This window comes from Chaetodon auriga, chromosome 21, assembly GCF_051107435.1.
Source record: "Chaetodon auriga isolate fChaAug3 chromosome 21, fChaAug3.hap1, whole genome shotgun sequence".
Taxonomy (NCBI): Eukaryota; Metazoa; Chordata; class Actinopteri; order Chaetodontiformes; family Chaetodontidae; genus Chaetodon; species Chaetodon auriga.
In genome coordinates this window covers 22,439,471-22,457,088 of record NC_135094.1, presented here as the reverse complement: position 1 = coordinate 22,457,088, position 17,618 = coordinate 22,439,471, and the positions used below count along the sequence as shown (strand labels likewise).

At 42.3% G+C, this 17,618-nt stretch overlaps 1 protein-coding gene across 1 annotated transcript in view; it reads right to left on the bottom strand.

Annotated features, from left to right (window-relative positions):
- cubn (cubilin (intrinsic factor-cobalamin receptor)) overlaps positions 1-17,618 on the bottom strand; it is a 220,026-nt gene that overhangs the window by 103,550 nt on the left and 98,858 nt on the right. Inside the window, exons 32-38 of the mRNA XM_076721417.1 lie at positions 14,228-14,384; positions 10,275-10,391; positions 10,060-10,173; positions 9,321-9,449; positions 9,041-9,173; positions 6,882-7,087; positions 1,507-1,688 (exon numbers count right to left, since the gene is read on the bottom strand). Of these exons, the coding sequence (XP_076577532.1) occupies positions 1,507-1,688; positions 6,882-7,087; positions 9,041-9,173; positions 9,321-9,449; positions 10,060-10,173; positions 10,275-10,391; positions 14,228-14,384 (1,038 nt within the window). The remainder of the gene's footprint in view (positions 1-1,506; positions 1,689-6,881; positions 7,088-9,040; positions 9,174-9,320; positions 9,450-10,059; positions 10,174-10,274; positions 10,392-14,227; positions 14,385-17,618) is intronic.

Here is a 17,618-nt window from a genome sequence, read left to right as displayed (position 1 = left end):
GAGCTGAGGAGGCTGCAGAGGGAGCTGAAATGAGAGATACGTAGATGCAAGGACGGCTACAGGAGGAAACTGGAGAAGTGCCGTTAGGTGAACAAGCGGCAGAGAGGTTTGGAGGGGCCTGAAAACCATCTCAGGCAACAGCAGTGACAGCAGGATGGGCCTGAATCTGGAGACTGGGAATGGGCAAATGAACTGAACCTGTTTTTCAACAGATTTTATTCTACACCTGCGATAAAAGAAAATGACTGTAACAGGTTGGTTTAGGACCCAAGAGCAACGCTAACTGAAGCTAGAAGTCTCTGAGAGTCTTAACTGTGGCACACTTGACGCTCAGTTTGGAGTGGACAGCGGATGCAGGAAATGTTTGGCGAACCAAATGGCAAACAGTTCTACTGAATCTTGAATCCAGCAGAATAGAGACCACCAAGCCTGTCTGGAGTTGAGCCTCTGAGCGATCGGATATACTCCAGATTTTTGCGGTCTGTCCAAACCCAAAAGAGCGTCTTTGTTCCCTCAAGCCAGTGCCACCATTCCTCCAACGCCATCTTGACGACCAATAGCTCCTGGTTACCTATGTCATAGTTTCTCTCTGCAGGAGACACGCATTGAGAGAAGAATGTACAGGAGTGGAGCTTCTGGTCAGCTGGTACCGTACCATCCCTACCCCAAGGTCTGAGGCGTCCACTTCCATGAAGAACTGTCAGTCTGGGTTGGGTATCTGGCAGATGGGCGCAAAGGTGAACCTGTTCTTCAGCATTTTGAAGGCCTTCTCCCCCGTCGGAGTCCACTGGAAAGGGATCTTACAGGATGTCAGGCTGGTGAGAGGTGCAGCAACAGAATTGTAGTTCCGAATAATTATTCTGTAGAAGTTGGCAAACCCCAGGAAGCGCTGCAACTGTTTGCGGTTATCAAGGACAGGCCAGGAGGTGACGACGGAGACTTTTGCTGGGTCCATTTGGAAGCTGTCCTTAGCCACAATGTATACCAGGAAGGAGACAGAGGGGACATGAAACCTGCACTTCTCAGCGAGTTTTCCAGGAGTCAGTTCCACTGTTTAATGTAGAACCAGCTGATGTGTCTGACAACCTACAACATAAAATCATTGAGCTGCAAACCAACAACAAGCTCAAAAATAGTGGCAACAACCTCTTTCTGCTCAAGTTCTATACACTATGTATATTCTGAGGATTTTCTCATTCAGAAGAGACATGTACTAAAGTTTGCATCTCTGTTTGAGTAGTTTATTTCCAAACTGTCTCTTGAAAAGGCTCAGTTCTGCTTGAGACTGACTGACCCAAACCTGGAAAATCAGCTGCAGGTAACATCATCATCTCTGCCATCTGACATCAGCCATGTCACTGAAGAAGCAGTTCTAGCCAATGCATTTGTTTTTCAAGATTCAAGATTTATTTATTGTTCCTCTTCAACAACACCCCACCCCACCCCATTCCCCACCCATGGATTAAATCAAAGATTCAGTGTGACTTCACAGCACACTTATCTTACTTTCAACTGGTCGTAGTGGCAGTCATACTGGTCCTCAATGTCCATGTCCAAGAAGTGGATCTGGATGTAACTGTCTCCCTCCACAGTTACGGTCCAGTGGTAATGGGCATTACTGGGGTATACTCTGGGATAAAGTGGGGATGCGATCTGACCAAACTCCCCCATCACATCATTATTATACACTGAAAAACAGTGAGGAAGACAAAGTTAGATTTCTCATTTTCTCTCAATTTGACAGATTTTTTTTTCAGAGTTAATGTAACAAATGAATAAACAGGGTTGACCACTGTATCAGTTTAGATATTAGTAGGACTAATAAAAACAAGAGAGCATGTGTTGATAGCATGGTATTGTGGTGAGTTCATTGTTCCTAACCACCAGAGACAGAGGGTAATACTTTGACATCAATCTCATGCATATGCAGGAGGTCTACTCTGTTACAAGTGAGTAAAAGTGTGAAAAATGATCACCATCGAAATATATTTAAAGTACCAGAAGTAAAAGTACTCATTATTGGCCATTGCAGAATTTCAGTTGTCAGATTACTAGAATTATCAGTAATAATACACTTTATTTGTATTGCATCTTTCAAACAAGAAATGCAGCTCAAATTGCTTTAAAACACTGAAATCACAAGCTTCACATAAAAAAGACATAGAATGAACATAAAAACGGGTAGAAAAGAAATGTAAAATAAGACAGAGGATAAAATCCACTTGATGATAATAGCGAAAAAAAAAAACTGAAGGATAAAAATGGAATAAAGAAGATGCTGAATGAAAAACCACTGAATAATAGTAATAAACTTAAAAACAGAGTACAAATAACAAGTAAAATATATTTTAAAAGAAATGCAGCAGTGCATAAATGTGAGTGCAAAAATTTCAGGCCCATATCAGAAAGGTCATAGCTAGTTAAAGGCTAATTTTAGTGCACACTAGTAGGATTTCAGTGTTGTCCTCCTCAACTTCAAGAAATTGTTGCTTGCTCATCCGTTTATTTATTACCAAAACCAACTTTTCAACATTACTGATTAAGATACCAGGGTGAATCTTCAGCCCAAGATGACAAGAACTGAAACAACACTCTATAAGTGTTTGGGAACTGAGGAGACCAATTGCTATAATTTTGAAAGTGGAGCGTTTTCTCATTCTTGCTTGATGTACGATTTCAGCTGCTCGTATATTACGTTTCGTAATGCAGCAAACCTTTTCAATGGATGACAAGTCAGGACTGCAGGCAGGCCGCTTTAGAACCTGGACTCTTTTACTGCGGAGCCATGCTGTTGTAAGACGTGCAGAATGTTCACGATCAGATAAATACACTAGCATCCCAATGTAGATGTATTTGTGATTTCTTAATGTTAGATTTTATGTACATTCAAAGTACGATTTACATCACATTAGAAATGTATTTCAGTTGTACTTAAATTGAAGAATAACATGAGTGAATACAGAAGAATTTGTATATTTTCACTATATTAATTATACTTAAAATAGCCCCATTTTACCACAGTCAAGTATACTTAATATGACTTAGGTTGGACTTTTGTACAGCCTAAATACTATTTAAGTGCAAACCTAATTCATCAGATTTTTTTTTTTTTTTTTTTTTTTTTTTTTTTACATTTTCCACTGGTTGCATATCCTCAATAGGAACATGCTGTGATATTTAATCTACTAGATACTCTATATTCATCAAATGTTAGCATTCTTACACATTAGGTGAAATACTTTGCAGACAATGCCACCTGACAGCCCGACACCATGTCTTGGAGGGCATTCTACAGGGCAAGAGACTTTGGACTGAAAATAATCTAGTTTTGCTAGCCTGTGTAGTGCAGGCCATTAGAACAAAGTTTCCACCATTGACAGCTGGCCATGGATTCAAAGAAACACTTTTTCATTTTTTTCAGGAGCAAGAACACATTCAGCTCAGAGAAGCACTGCAGTGTGCAATAGAATGCTGCTCATACATATGCATACTGTACATACTCAGCTATTGCTGGTATAAATGCACCTGCATTATTACTCATGAATAGTCATGATATAGACCAGGGGTTGGCAACCTTTGGCACTTGTGCCACGGGTGGCATGTCGTGGCACAAACACTGGCATGCTGGCACCTCTCAGTGTAATGATGATCCTCGTTTTATGTATGGCCTGATTTCTTGGGTTTGAGTTACACCTCTCACCCACAATCCCTGCAACGTTGTAGCTGCGGTCCTGCCCACCTTACCAGAGACTAACACATTACAGATATTGTCAACAATGGCAACGCCGGCTGATAAAAAGGCCAAAACTAGGGCATTCCAGTCCTCATGGACACAAGAGTTTGGTTTTGTATTTTTGAAGGACTGTGCTGTGTACACTTTATGTTGTGAGCATGTTGTGTGCTGAACGTCAAGTGTTAAGTCGCATTTTGAGACGAAGCATGAGAAGACTTTCAAAGACCAAGCAGATAAAGCAGAGTCAATTAAACATGCTGTGTCCAGGTATGATAAACAAGCTAGCTCCCTCAAAGTTTTTGCCACTGCTAAAAACCATGGGACAGAAGCAAGCTATTGTTACATTACATTACAAATTGCATTGCAAAGCATGGGAAGCCGTGTACGGATGGCGAATGTAGGAGGCTTTTCTCAGTTGCTCAGATACTCTTTTTGAAACCTTGCCAAATAAAGAAACGATCAAGTCACGAATAAAGGACATTCCCACGTCAGCTAGAAGTGTTCAGCGACGTATCGATGAAATGACTGAAAATGTCAAAGTTCAGCAAACAGCTGGATTAAAAGATGCTGCGGTATTTAGTATTGCACTTATGAAAGTGTGGGCGTGAATGACGTCCTGCGTTTGGCAGTCATGGCTAGGTACTGTGATTCAACTGTCAGAGAAGACCTTTGCTGCTTGAAACCAATGCCTGACACAACAAAAGGTAAAGACATAGCCAAGGCGTTCATTGAACATTTTGAGAAACAAGGGATTAACTTTAGGAAAGTGTTTGCAGTGACCACAGATGGCACCCCTGCCATGGTTGGGAGTCAAAAGGGAGCTGTCAAACTGATTGAAGAAAAAGTTGGCCACCCCATCATGAAACTTCACTGCATAATACATCAAGAAAATCTGTGTGCAAAAATGTCAAATTTCAGATCTCAATGAAGTTATGGCCACGGTGGCAAAGATCACATAGTGATAGTGATCATAGTGAAGCGATCTGTGCTGACACACCGGCAGTTTCAGTCCCTGCTGGAGGAGCTGGACAGTGCATACACAGATCTCCCTCTCCACTCAGCAGTGAGATGGCTGAGCTGCGGAAAAGTTCTGGAACGATTTGTCAGCTGTTTTGATGCTATCAAGGCCTTTCTGGCTGAAAAGGGCCAAAAGTACCCTGAACTGGTGGACGAGAGGTGGATTGTGAAACTTATGTTTCTCGCGGACATTACGGGACACCTGAACGGGCTCAATCTCAGACTGCAAGGTGCAGGACAAACTGTTTTGGACATGTTTGAGACATAGACGGCTTTTGTTGGTAAGCTGGCAGTATTCTCAGATGACATTTCCACCTCCACTTTCTGCTACTTCTGACACCTGAGGGAGCTGTGCTCCGACCGCAACATCAGCACCACAGAAATAGCCACGTACATGCGTGAGCTGGAGGCTGAGTTCACCAAGCGATTTGTGGATTTTAACAGGTACGGACCAGTGTTTTCTTTCTTGATCAAGCCCGACAGCTTTGATGGATATGATTTGGATGCTACTCTGATCGACTGGATGGACACAGAGCACATGGAAATGCAGCTGATTGAGCTGAAGAGCTCACTGCTGTGGGTGACAAAGTTTGCAGAGCTCAGAAAACAGTTAGAAGCCACACCAGTGTCAGATCACGGAGTCCGCATCCTCACCTGCTGGGCATCAGCACCTGAGAAGTTCAGCTGTCTCCGGGAAATCGCACTGGCACTGCTGTCAGTCTTCAGGTCAACATATCTCTGTGAGCAGGTATTCTCACACATGAAACATGTGCTCAGCCTCACCCGCAGTCGGTTAACAACAGAGCACTCTGATGCATGTTTGCAACTTAAAGTAACTAACTACAAGCCCCAGATCACAGAGCTCAGCCAAGCAAAGCAGGGCCAGGGATCATACTGACTATCTGGTAGGCATCTGTTAATTTGATGTTGCCTCAGCCTATACTTGGTTTTAGTTTAAATCTGTAGCTGTTTGTCCCTGTCCTTTAATGTTGATGTGGTTATTTTGGTATGATATAATACAGATATAGCACTGTTATGGCTGTTTTGTTAAGATATAATACAGATATAGCACTGTTAAGGCTGTTTTGTTATGATATAAAACAGATATAGTACTGTTACAGCTGTTTTGTTATGATATAATACAGATATAGCACTGTTATGGCTGTTTTGTTATGATATACAGATATAGTACAGTTGCACTGTAGTCTCAGTTTTGGCCTCTCTCCCAGGTGCAATATGTTTAAAATGTGTTTATGGAGGCAGTGTTTTGAGTTAATAACAGAAACATGTCTTTAAAAATATGACTGGATGTGCTCTATATGGATGGAATAAAATTCCAGGTGTGTTGGAAATGTTTTTGTATTTTGTGTCATAATTTAACTTTGCGTTATTGTTGATAATGGCACGCTCTTTGAGAAGAGAATTTCAAACTGGCACTCCATGCCACAAAGGTTGCCGACCCCTGAAATAGACACTAAGGGTACCTTGTGTGTCTGTAAGCAATGCAAAGGGGGGTGGCAAAATTTTGGTATTTGACACCCTGGGAATGAGACCAGGCTTGAGCCAATATGTCTCTAAGGAAACCCTTGCGCAATGAGAAAGCTAAAGCTTGTAGCTTTAAAATTTTCACATTAGTGGAAGCAGGAGTAATTGAGCATTAGGATATTACGGTTGGTTACACATGTGGTTGGTTACACATGTGACCCAAACTGTTTGTTGTTTAAGTAGATAGCTGTGTGTTAAAGGAGTTATTGGTTGGTTGCAATGCCCATGCTCCAGCTATCATTTTACATCCTGTGTCTGCTGGCAATGCAGCAGATTATTATGAAATTCTCTTCTCAAAGAGCGTGCCATTATCAGTAGTTATATTCATAACTCTCATTTAAGTGTGTTCTGTAATCTTTGCAAATGACCACTTGAGCGTATATGAGAGAAATGAGAAATTGTCAACCTTCAGTAACTTAAAAAAAATTCTGTTGGCTTTGCGTTGACCACATCATTCTCTCCCTTAAATGTTATTGAAAACTGATGTCATATTTCCTGTTGGAGAAAGTACAACTGTCTAAGTAACGATAACAATATTATTAATATGAACAAGACTGGTAAATTGTCTTCATACAAAGACACTCACAGTGTGAGAAGGTGGCTCTGAATCCTGCTCCACTAATCGATGCATCTGAGACAAACTTAATCCACAGGATGTGACCAATCACAGAGGTGTAGTTGGAGGGGAGCAAGTTTCCACAGAAAAAACCAACCAGAGGCCCAGTGGAGTTGCCCTTTCTGATTTCCAGATAATCATTTTGACAGCTGGAGTCTCCCTGCAGGTGAAAGACACTGAGCAAAACACAAGAAGACTGTTACTGATATTCAATAATGAAGTATCCTCTACCAAACATATACCAAACATCAGCCCTAGATTAATTCTAGGTATGAAACAAGTCAAAATGTAATGCTCAAACAGGAAATGGGCACTGGTCATCTTGCTGGTAATCTTAACCATCTGGCTTAATTTATTTTTACTCTCTGATTTTATAGGTTTATAAAGCCATCATCACCATCAAAGACTGGCTTTCAAAATAACTTAAGACCACACCATCAATGTCCTACAAATGAACTATTTGATAAGAAAAAAAGAGATGTTGGCTTTGTTGGCTATATTTGTAAATATCAATACCAAACAGCAGTCACTGCCACTACTGATTCGAGAGAGTCCACAGAAATTTGTGTAACCATATACTGGCTGATATTTGATTTTTTAACATAAACACATCATTACTCTCTGGCGCATAAATTATTGTAGTACAGTCACAACTTATTGAACTAACAACTAATTAGTGTTTTTCACTGTTGTTTTGAAGTCCGAAGTTTGTTGCACTGGCCAATGAAAACATTGATGACTTTTTTGTAGTATTTTACAATATGGAATTCAAATGACTGAAATGTTTTCATCTATTTTTTTCTTTTCTGTTCCCAAGATCACAACAATCACAATACATTCTTTGAAAGTCTGTTATTCATCCTTTTCTTAATTTTATTTGTCCTCATAGTCACACACTAGCCTTTTAGATCAACCTTATGTGTTTGCTACCCAACATTTCACTGCAAATCATGAATGAACATGTGACAAATAAAACCTTTAAACCTTTGAAACATGATTCACTGATCAAAGATACAGAAGAAATGCCTTTAGCAAACATTGACTGGCATATCTGTGATGAAATATTCTAACTTCAAAGTTCACTTAAAGAAGCCTGTAACCACATAAAAATTACATTTTATGATTTAATCTACTCAACTTTGAGGATTCCTTGTGTTTTACGTCATTGTAAACTGAGTATATCTTTGGGTTTTGGACTACTGGTTGTACAAAACAGGTCAACTGAAGACATCTCCTTTGTTTTGGAAAATTGTGGACATTTCACAGACCAAATAATTAATCACAAATATTCAGATTGACAGCAGCAATCAACAACAAAAATTAATTAGTTGCAGCCCTAATCATTTGCTTTATTTCGTACTTTTCTATTTTTCTCTGTTGCACATGAAAATGACTGGCAGTGAAACTCCCTCAATGACACTGTATAGCGTTGCTTCATTTAACCGCGAACACATTGGACGCACCACATAGAAGCAGTAGTCAGTTAATTTTTCTGTAGAGTTAGCATGTGTAAAGCACTGTCAGTGTGGGGGATTTTACTAAAAAAAATGCAGACGTTTCTGATGCACATCATAATCTGTCAGCTAAACGTGATTTGCCTTGAAGAGAAAATCACTTCCAGCCCATAGAAAATGAACTGGGGTGAACTTCACAGTCACCAAAGCTAAAGTTATTTCACTGACATTAACATGGTAACATTACTGTAGCTCAGTAGTAACAACAACTGAAAACAAGGTGGTTTATCTCAGTTTGAGGTACAAACTTGATAAGGGCAGGTGTGTCTTCAGTGAATCTGAAAACAGACATTAGCTGTCTGTGAACACCAGACCAAAACCAGTTACATAAGTAAGGTGTTAAAGGTAGATGGGCCAGAGAAAGACCAAGGGGACATTCACATCTGACACCACATCTTTGAACAGAGACAGGGGTCCACAACAACTTGTTCACCAGAAGTACAGAACGTTGTTCATGTTATGACACCTGAGCAAGTTCCTTTTTGCTGAAGATGGTTATGGTATACTGTCGAAAAGCTCTAGAAAAAGCTACTAAGTGAAGCTTGAGTTTGGAGTAATTCATCACAGGTATGTTTCCAAAGTCAAGAATGAACCTCAATGCTCAAATTGACTGACGTAAATGAAAGCTGGAGACGGTTCCCCGGTGAGCTTCTGATGGTCCACACACACTCCACGTTAGGTGGATATGCATCTGGATAGTTAGGACTGTTAAATGCACCACTCTCCATTACTAGATCTCCTCCACAACCTGAAGTAGAAGAGGTGAAAAGAATGAGTTTTCCTGGAGATCAGTTTCAGTGTGTGTACATGGGAAGAGAAGGATTTTGAACTTGTAGTGATCAGTTCTAAGTGTGTCCAGCTGGAACAGTGAACAGTACATCCAGACATGTCTTACTGGAGATGGATCCTGAGTAGGTGGCTCTGAACCCTTTTCTGGAGACAGAATGATCGGAGATGAAGTTGATCACCAAAGAGTTACTGAAGGATGTCACTGGGTAAGGCATTTCAAAGCCACAGTAGTGCCCTGACAAAATATTATATTATATTATTATTAGAATTTAAGGCTACACATTATTTCATTAATTGAGCAAGCTGTTGACTTGTTACATTCAACCAAATTCAGTTCAGTAATGTCATCACATATTGTGTCATTGTTAATTTATAGCTTACCTGATCATTGTTAACAGAATATGCCTTGGTGAACACACACACACACAGTATAACCACTGTAATGGGAATTCTTATTATTCATCTTCTCTTTTACTCAATCATAAGTATTCACTGTCTTAAAGCCAAATGAATAACCATGTCATATGATTAGGTGTGTGCATGTCTCATAATCAGCTGACCATGACACCACGTACAGTATTGTCATTATGCACTGATTAAGTGAACCTTTTGTCCTGATTGTACAACACATTATTATGTGCCTATTGTGCTGACATTGTTCTGATGATAGAACAAAGTCATCCTGTCTACAAAGATAATGCATATAATCTATCAACTTCTCCTGCTCCGGGCTCTTTCTTGTCATCTCACATTTGAGACAGTAAGAAGGGAGTCCATCTGCATAAACTCACAGAAAGACAACGAACGACTCTGTGCTTTTAAGTACAAAATTGCCAGAACACTACCTATGGAAGGAGCTTGGTAGTTGTCACCATCCAGGATCTTTACAACATCATGGGAGCAGTTGGAGGAGATCATCTCTAACTCAAAGTCAGTGAATGACAGGGTCACATGATTGACTGGTTAAAGAAAGAAAAGTCAGAAGTAAAATAAAAACCACAACATTTTGTGCATAAAACGATATGTTTTTTTAGTCTGAGGGCAGACTAATGCAACTCACATGGTTCCTGTGCTCTGATGATCCAACTACAGTTCTGATTGGGTGGGTATGGTGCTGGGTACCGTGGCGATGCAATGGCCCCACCATTATTGTCGGTTATGATGGTTGCACCACAAGCTGTTGAAAAGAAACAAACAAATTATATAGCTGGCATCTTCCACCCTTCAGCCATCAGAACATGCAAATTGATCTCGTTGGAATACCCACAATGGGACATGGAACTTCACTTGGCTGGTGCAACATGTAAGGACTTACGGGATGAAAATTCATGTATACAGTCTTAATGAGACAGAAGTGCTTCTCTGTTGTTGAAATAACTGGTTTATTTCAACAAGCAGCAGCAGCAGAAAGCTCAGCAGCTCGACACTGAGACAGCTTCTGTTCTCATAAACACACTTCACTGAACTTGCTCACTTGGAATGGACGAGGGTGGCAAGAAAAGAAACTTTCTTACTTCTGTGGCAAGTAGCCTGAGGCACCATTCATTCTGTCTCTGCAACAAAATGCATTATTCAGAGACTCTGGCTGAAGAGAATCAGTGACTTTGGACATTTTTAGTGATGTAAACTGGATCTAGCTTTTGTGGTGGGGACAGTGGTGTGGCAAATGTGGTGTTTTTGCAACTTCAGCGAAGAGGATTGTGATGTTTACTGTAACTTCAGCAATATCTGTGAGGTTACTTTTGAACACATCTCCTCTCACTCACTGGAGCAGCTCCAGTCTATTTGCCCATCTATGGCACAGTAGCCTACTGTGGCTGTTACTCATGCACTCACTCACTCACCAATTAGATCAGAGAACATGGAGTGAGACTACAGAGTGGTGACTACAGACAGAGAGGCAGCTATGTGATTATTGTGATTGGCCCCAGTGCAAATATTTTGTCTTGCCCCCCTTTATGATTCGATTGAGTTCCTTTATATGAATTTTCTGAAATTACACTAAACAAAAATATAAATGCAACACTTTCATTTTTGCTCCCATTTTTCATGAGCTGAACTCAAAGATCTAAAACATTTTCTATTTACACACACAAAAAAAACATTTCTCTCAAACATTGTTCACAAATCTGTCTAAATCTTTGTTAGTGAGCACTTCTCCTTTGCCGAGATAATCCATCCCACCTCACGAGTGTGGCATATCAATATGCTGATTAGACAACACGATTATTGCACAGGTGTGCCTAATCTGGCCACAATAAAAGGCCATTCTAAAATGTTCAGTTTTATCACACAGCACAAGTTTTGAGGGAGTGTGCAATTGGCATGCTGACTGCAGGAATGTCCACCAGAGCTGTTGCCCGTGAATTGAATGTTCATTTCTCTACCATAAGCCGTCTCCAAAGGCGTTTCAGACAATTTGGCAGTACATCCAACAGGCCTCACAACCACAGACCATGTGTAACCACATCAGCCCAGGACTTCCACATCCAGCATGTTCACCTCCAAGATCGTCTGAGACCAGCCACCTGGACAGCTGCTGCAACAATTGGTCTGCATGCTCATCGTCCCCATCGGGGTCTTGACCTGACTTCAGTTCGTCGTCGTAACCGACTTGAGTGGGCAAATGCTCACCTCATTCAATGGCGTCTGGCACGCTGGAGAGGTGTTCTCTTCACAGATGAATCCGGTTTTCACTGTTCAGGGCAGATGGTAGACAGCGTGTGTGGCATTGTGTGCATTTTATTGATGGCATTTTGAATGCACAGAGATACCGTGACGAGATCCTGAGGCCCATTGTTGTGCCATTCATCCACGACCATCACCTCATATTGCAGCATGATAATGCACGGCCCAGAGATGTTCACAAGTCTTTTTTTGCAAGTCCAAGTCAAGTCTCAAGTCTTTGGTCACGAGTCCAAGTCAAGTCTCAAGTCTCTAAAAAATAAATCTCTCATGTCTCTTCTTGTATTAATGAGCCTTCTATCATCTGCTGCTATTTGGTCTACTAAGAAAACTGCACAGCTATATCTAAGAAATTCAAAGCTTCTACTGTATTTTTATCTCTCCTTTATCTATTAGCATAAAGTATCAGTACTGATTGGTTGTTTGTTATATGATCACTTTAAACAGTACCCTGCAATGCAATATATGAAGAAAACACACAATGAATGATTTCCTTTAAAGGACACTGTATTCTTCCAACATGAACATACAGTTACATTATATCTTGCCCCCCATTGTGCAGGCTCAGTCGGACCATAATAAGAACAAAAATATAGAAAATGTTACACCTCATCCAGTCAAAGGCATTGTAGGCATTGTAGGAATGTAGATAAATAACATTACCCAATAAACATCATGTTAACTCCGCTCCATGCAAATAAGTGCGACAAGCAAACTAACATTCACTCATCTATTCAAATTTTCAGTTACAAAACTGGTAGCAAGCTAAGTTAAACATAGCTGATGCTGAGCTAAACATGTTTGCTAACCGTCCATATGCGCTAATGTGACTGATCCAGGTGAGTTTTCAGGTGTCTGATATAATTTGATGTGGTTGATCCAGCGTCCTTAATCTTGGTACCTCAGACTTTGCAGTCAGTGCTTCTTTTGTTGGTGCTGTCTTGTTTGAAGTTTTTATAACCAAACGTAATTACAAAGGCTACAGCAGCAGCTGCCGGTGTGTCGGTCGCCATAGTGTCATCTGAGGTACTAATGCATGGTGCCCCGATGCGTAATATAGTTACCATGGTTACCATGTCAAAAAGGAGGGAATGACATTAAGCTCATCAGACGTTTCAGAGTTTCCCCAATGTTAATACGCCAAAAAGAAAGGAAAAAGGAAAACATAATGATTGTTCATGAGTCCCAAAACACGAGTCCGAGTCGAGTCTGAAGTCTTTTGAGCACGAGTCCAAGTCAAGTCTGAAGTCTCTCTGTGTGCGACTTAAGTGAGACTCGAGTCCGAGTCACAAACTCGAGTCCCCATCTCTGGCATGGCCCCATGTTGCAAGGATCTGTACACAATTCCTGGAAGTTGAAAACATCCCAGTTCTTGCATGGCCAGCATACTCACATGTCACCCATTGAGCATGTTTGGGATGCTCTGGATCAGCGTATACGACAGTGTGTTCCAGTTCCTGCCAATATCCAGCAACTTCGCACAGCCATTGAAGAAGAGTGGACCAACATGCCACAGGCCACAATCAACAACCTGATAAACTATGCAAAGGAGATGTGTTGCACTGCGTGAGGCAAATGGTGGTCACACCAGATACTGACTGGTTTTCTGACCCCCCAGACCCCCCCAATAAAGCAAAACTGCACATTTCAGAGTGGCCTTTTATTGTGGCCAGCCTAAGGCACACCTGTGCAATATTCATGCTGTCTAATCAACATCTTGATATGCCACACCTGTGAGGTGGGATGGAATATCTCAGCAAAGGAGAAGTGCTCACTAACCCAGACTTAGACAGATTTGTGAACAATATTTAAGAGAAATGTTTTTTTTGTTTATATAGAAAACGTTTTAGATCTTTGAGTTCAGCTCATGAAAAATGGGAGCAAAAACAAAAGTGCTGCATTTATATTTTTGTTCAGTGTATTTCTAGAAATCATTTTTATTGGTTAAATACAGTTTTACCCTTTGTTAGATTTCAGTAGAGAGTAACTCATGTTTCTTTTCTCCATCTCAACCTTCGTTAATGCCTTTGTATGAATCCCACCTGCACCCAAAGAACTGAGGCAGTCTGCCTCACAGTGACTTCCAGTGTGTTTTCACTGAACATGGAATAATTTTATAATCAGTATACCTTGTCTGCGATCAGTTGAATACTTTGTGAACCCTTATGTTAACATGAAGTAGTCTGAGACACTGGTGGTGTGAACAACACAGCAGTTCTGTGAAGGTCTTGTAGTGTGCTATAAGTTAGAGTACTTAAAGGGATGGATGGAGTTAGTAATTGATACATATGTTTTAGTGAATAAAACACAGAGATTAAGGAAACCCACCCTCAGAGAAGCGAGCACTGAAGCCACGGTGGCTGCGACTGGAGTCAGACCTAAAACGAACATGGATTGTGTTCTGGGTAGAGGTGATGGAGGGAGGAAGACTGGTGCCACACACACGGCCAAGCAGAGGAAAAGATATGGTTGGACCATCGTGGATCTACAGAGGGAGAGACATGTTGTTTAGGGAAAGCTATGTAGCTTTACCTGTTAAGCTTATATGGTCAATGGTTAATAGACTGCATATGCATTTATAGAGTTTTCTATCTTAATGGACAAATTGCTTTCCACTTTGCCTCTCATCCACAAATTCACAAACTGAAGGCAGTGGAACTACCATGCAAGCAGCTGGCCTGTCAATAGAGGGCTATCACGGTTTCAGTGATTAGCTAAAGGACATTTCAACAGGTGAACAGGAGGAATCAAAGACAAAAAACTACCAATATATCAATTGAAATAGAGGGCAATAGAGGGCTATTTATTTTCATGTCACTCCAGCTATGTCATGCAGGAGCTTTGCTAATTGCCTCCATGGAAAATACTGTTTCCATTCTTATTGTTATGATCCTACAGACCTGTTTTTGTTTTCTAGTGTGTTTCCTTTTTTTGTTACTGTTGCTTCAGCATGTGCCTTGCCTCAAACCCACTTCGTCGGAGCTCCTTTTGTTTTTTTTCCCACTCCTTTTGAGTGCGCTTTTTGTTTGCATCTCCCACGCCTTAGGAGTGCGCTTTTCATACAACCATTGTGTTTAAAATAAATTGTAATTTTTTCCTACATCTTTTGGGTCCCAACAAATTTACCGGGCGTAAAGCCAAACAGAACAATCCAGCCAGTATGGACCCAGCAGACCCAGTTAAAAAGGCAATTACCTTTCAGGGCGTCTTTTTAGGTCAGCACAAACAATTGCTGCAGGCATTGTGTGAGTCGATTCAGTACATGGCGTCTCAGGTTGCAGATCTCTCGCACCACGTGGCTCAGCTTACGAGTCTCCTTACTCATCGGTTTCAGCCACAAGTTAATTTGCAGGAACCACCGCTCACCAAGGCACAGATAACCAACCCCAAACCCTTTGATGGGTCCCACAATAAGTATCAGGCGTTCCTGTTACAATGTAACATTTTTCGTTTTTCGCCAACGTCCGCACTCATTCTTTTCCGAACAAGCAAAAGTTCACTATACTTTTAGGTTGCTTCGAGGCAAGGTGTTGAATTGGGTGGAGGCACTGAACTCGACTATTAACATTAGCACTCTCTCGTTTGCTTATTTTGAGAGGAGGTTGAAGCTAGTGTTCGACCACTTGTACCACACTGGGAATGGTTCGAGCTGTCTCTTTCTGCTTACACGAGGCCATCAATCGGTAGCGGATTACGTCATGAACTTTCTCACCATTTCCACTAACGGTGGCTGGAATGACACCGCACTGCAGGGAGTGTTTTCATATGGTCTATCTGAGTCTTTACAGGATGAGATCGCCACTAAGGACGAGCCTGCAGACCTGAACGTTTTGGTGGATTTGGAGGTCCAAACTGACAACCGTCTGAGGGACCAGCGGCAGGTGAGGGCGGCACGAGCCTCCAATCGATCCCTGTCGTGATTCCGGAGACTTCCACCAGTCACCTCCGAGATCAGAACTGACCTTCCTCTTCCTCCCCCTAACTGGTCGGCAGAGGAGGAGCCCATGGAGTTGGGAAGAGCTCGTTTGTCCTCCGGCAAATGCCTCCAAAGAATCAGAGTGGGTGAGTGTGTTTACTGTGGAAGAGTCGGTCATGTACTGTCCGTCTGCCCCATTTGCCCAAAGGGACCAGCTCGTCAGTAGCCCCAAGGCTACTGACGACACGACGACACTGACGATGACACATTATCATCCAGGAAGTCAACCAGAAGGCCGACCCTGAAAAGCCCAGGGCAGTGGAGGAATGGCCTGTCCTGGGGACCTGTAAGGAGCTACAGCGATTTCTGGGGTTTGCTAGTCATAAGTCATATCATAGGTTTGTCTGGGACTAAAGCAAAATAGCCTTTCCGTTATAAGGCTCTGGCTGGACTCCTCCTTCCTCTACCTGTTCCTGAAAGACCCTGGTCTCACATTGCCATGGATTTCGTCACTGGTCTGCCACCCTCTCAAGGTAACACTACCATTCTCATTGTGGTTGATCGATTCTCTAAGGCTGTCCACTTTATTCCACTTCCCAAGCTGCTCTCTGCTCTGGAAACTGCTCAGCTACTTTTCCTCCATGTGTTCAGACTGCACAATATTCCTCTGGACATTGTTTGTGACCGTGGGCCTTGCAGGTGTGGAAGGCATTCGCTAAGGCTTTGGGGACTACTGTCAACCTCACCTCCGGGTTCCATCCCCTGTCAAACGGTCAGACGGAGAGGGGCAACCAGGATTTGGAGACAGTCTTAAGGTGCCTCTGTTCTGAAAACCCTGCCGAATGGATCTCTCGTCTCCCTTGGGTTGAGTACTCCCATAACTCACTCATCTCGTCTGCCAGTGGCCTCTTGCCATTCGAAGTCTCCTTAGGCTACCAACCCCCCTTTTTCCATCTCAGGAGGCCGACATTGCTGTCCCCTCTGTGGTTGACCATATGAAGACGATCAAGGATTTGGATGGCAGCCACCAGGGCTCTCAAATGCACCCAGGGAGTCGAACAACGTGCAGCTGATCGTCACAGGGTCCCTGCTCCTCCCTACAAACCAGGTCAGTCAAGATGGCTTTCTACCAGAAATATCCCTTTACAACATAATCTCACAAGATGTCTCTCAGGTTTATTGGTCCGTTTCCAACCCTGAAGGTTATTAATTCACAGGCAGTGACCCTAAAACTTCCGGCCACCATGAGAATTTCCCCCTTACTTCCATGTCTCTCAACTCAAGCCTGTGTCCTCCAGCCCCCCCCCCCAGCTCATCGACAGGGATGCTGTTTTCACTGTACGTCGCCTTATTGATGTCAGACGGCAGGGCAGGGGTTTTCAGTATTTAGTGGACTAGGAGGGGTATGGTCCTGAGGAGCGCTCCTGGGTGCTGCAGTCGTTCATCCTCGACCCCACCCTCATTGCAGAGTTTCATTGGAAGCACCCTGATAGACCTTCTGGGCCGCCAAGAGGCGTCCGTTGTCTGATCTCCCTCTGTCTGTTTAACTGGGTGTTCACCTACACCCAGTCAGCCCTGTCTCTTCAGGTGTTCACCTGACGCACATGATCCTGATTAGGCACAGAATAAAAGGCGAGAGCTCTCTCCTACCTGCTACTGGATTGTCCCGAATCCCTTTGCTCGTCTCGTGAGTATTATGCTTTTTTGTCTTCTCTCCTAGAGAGCTTGCTCATGTTAACTGTTTAGCCACTAATTGTGTGCTCCTGTGTTTCAGTGTCTACCTGCAGCTTCAGCACGTGCCTT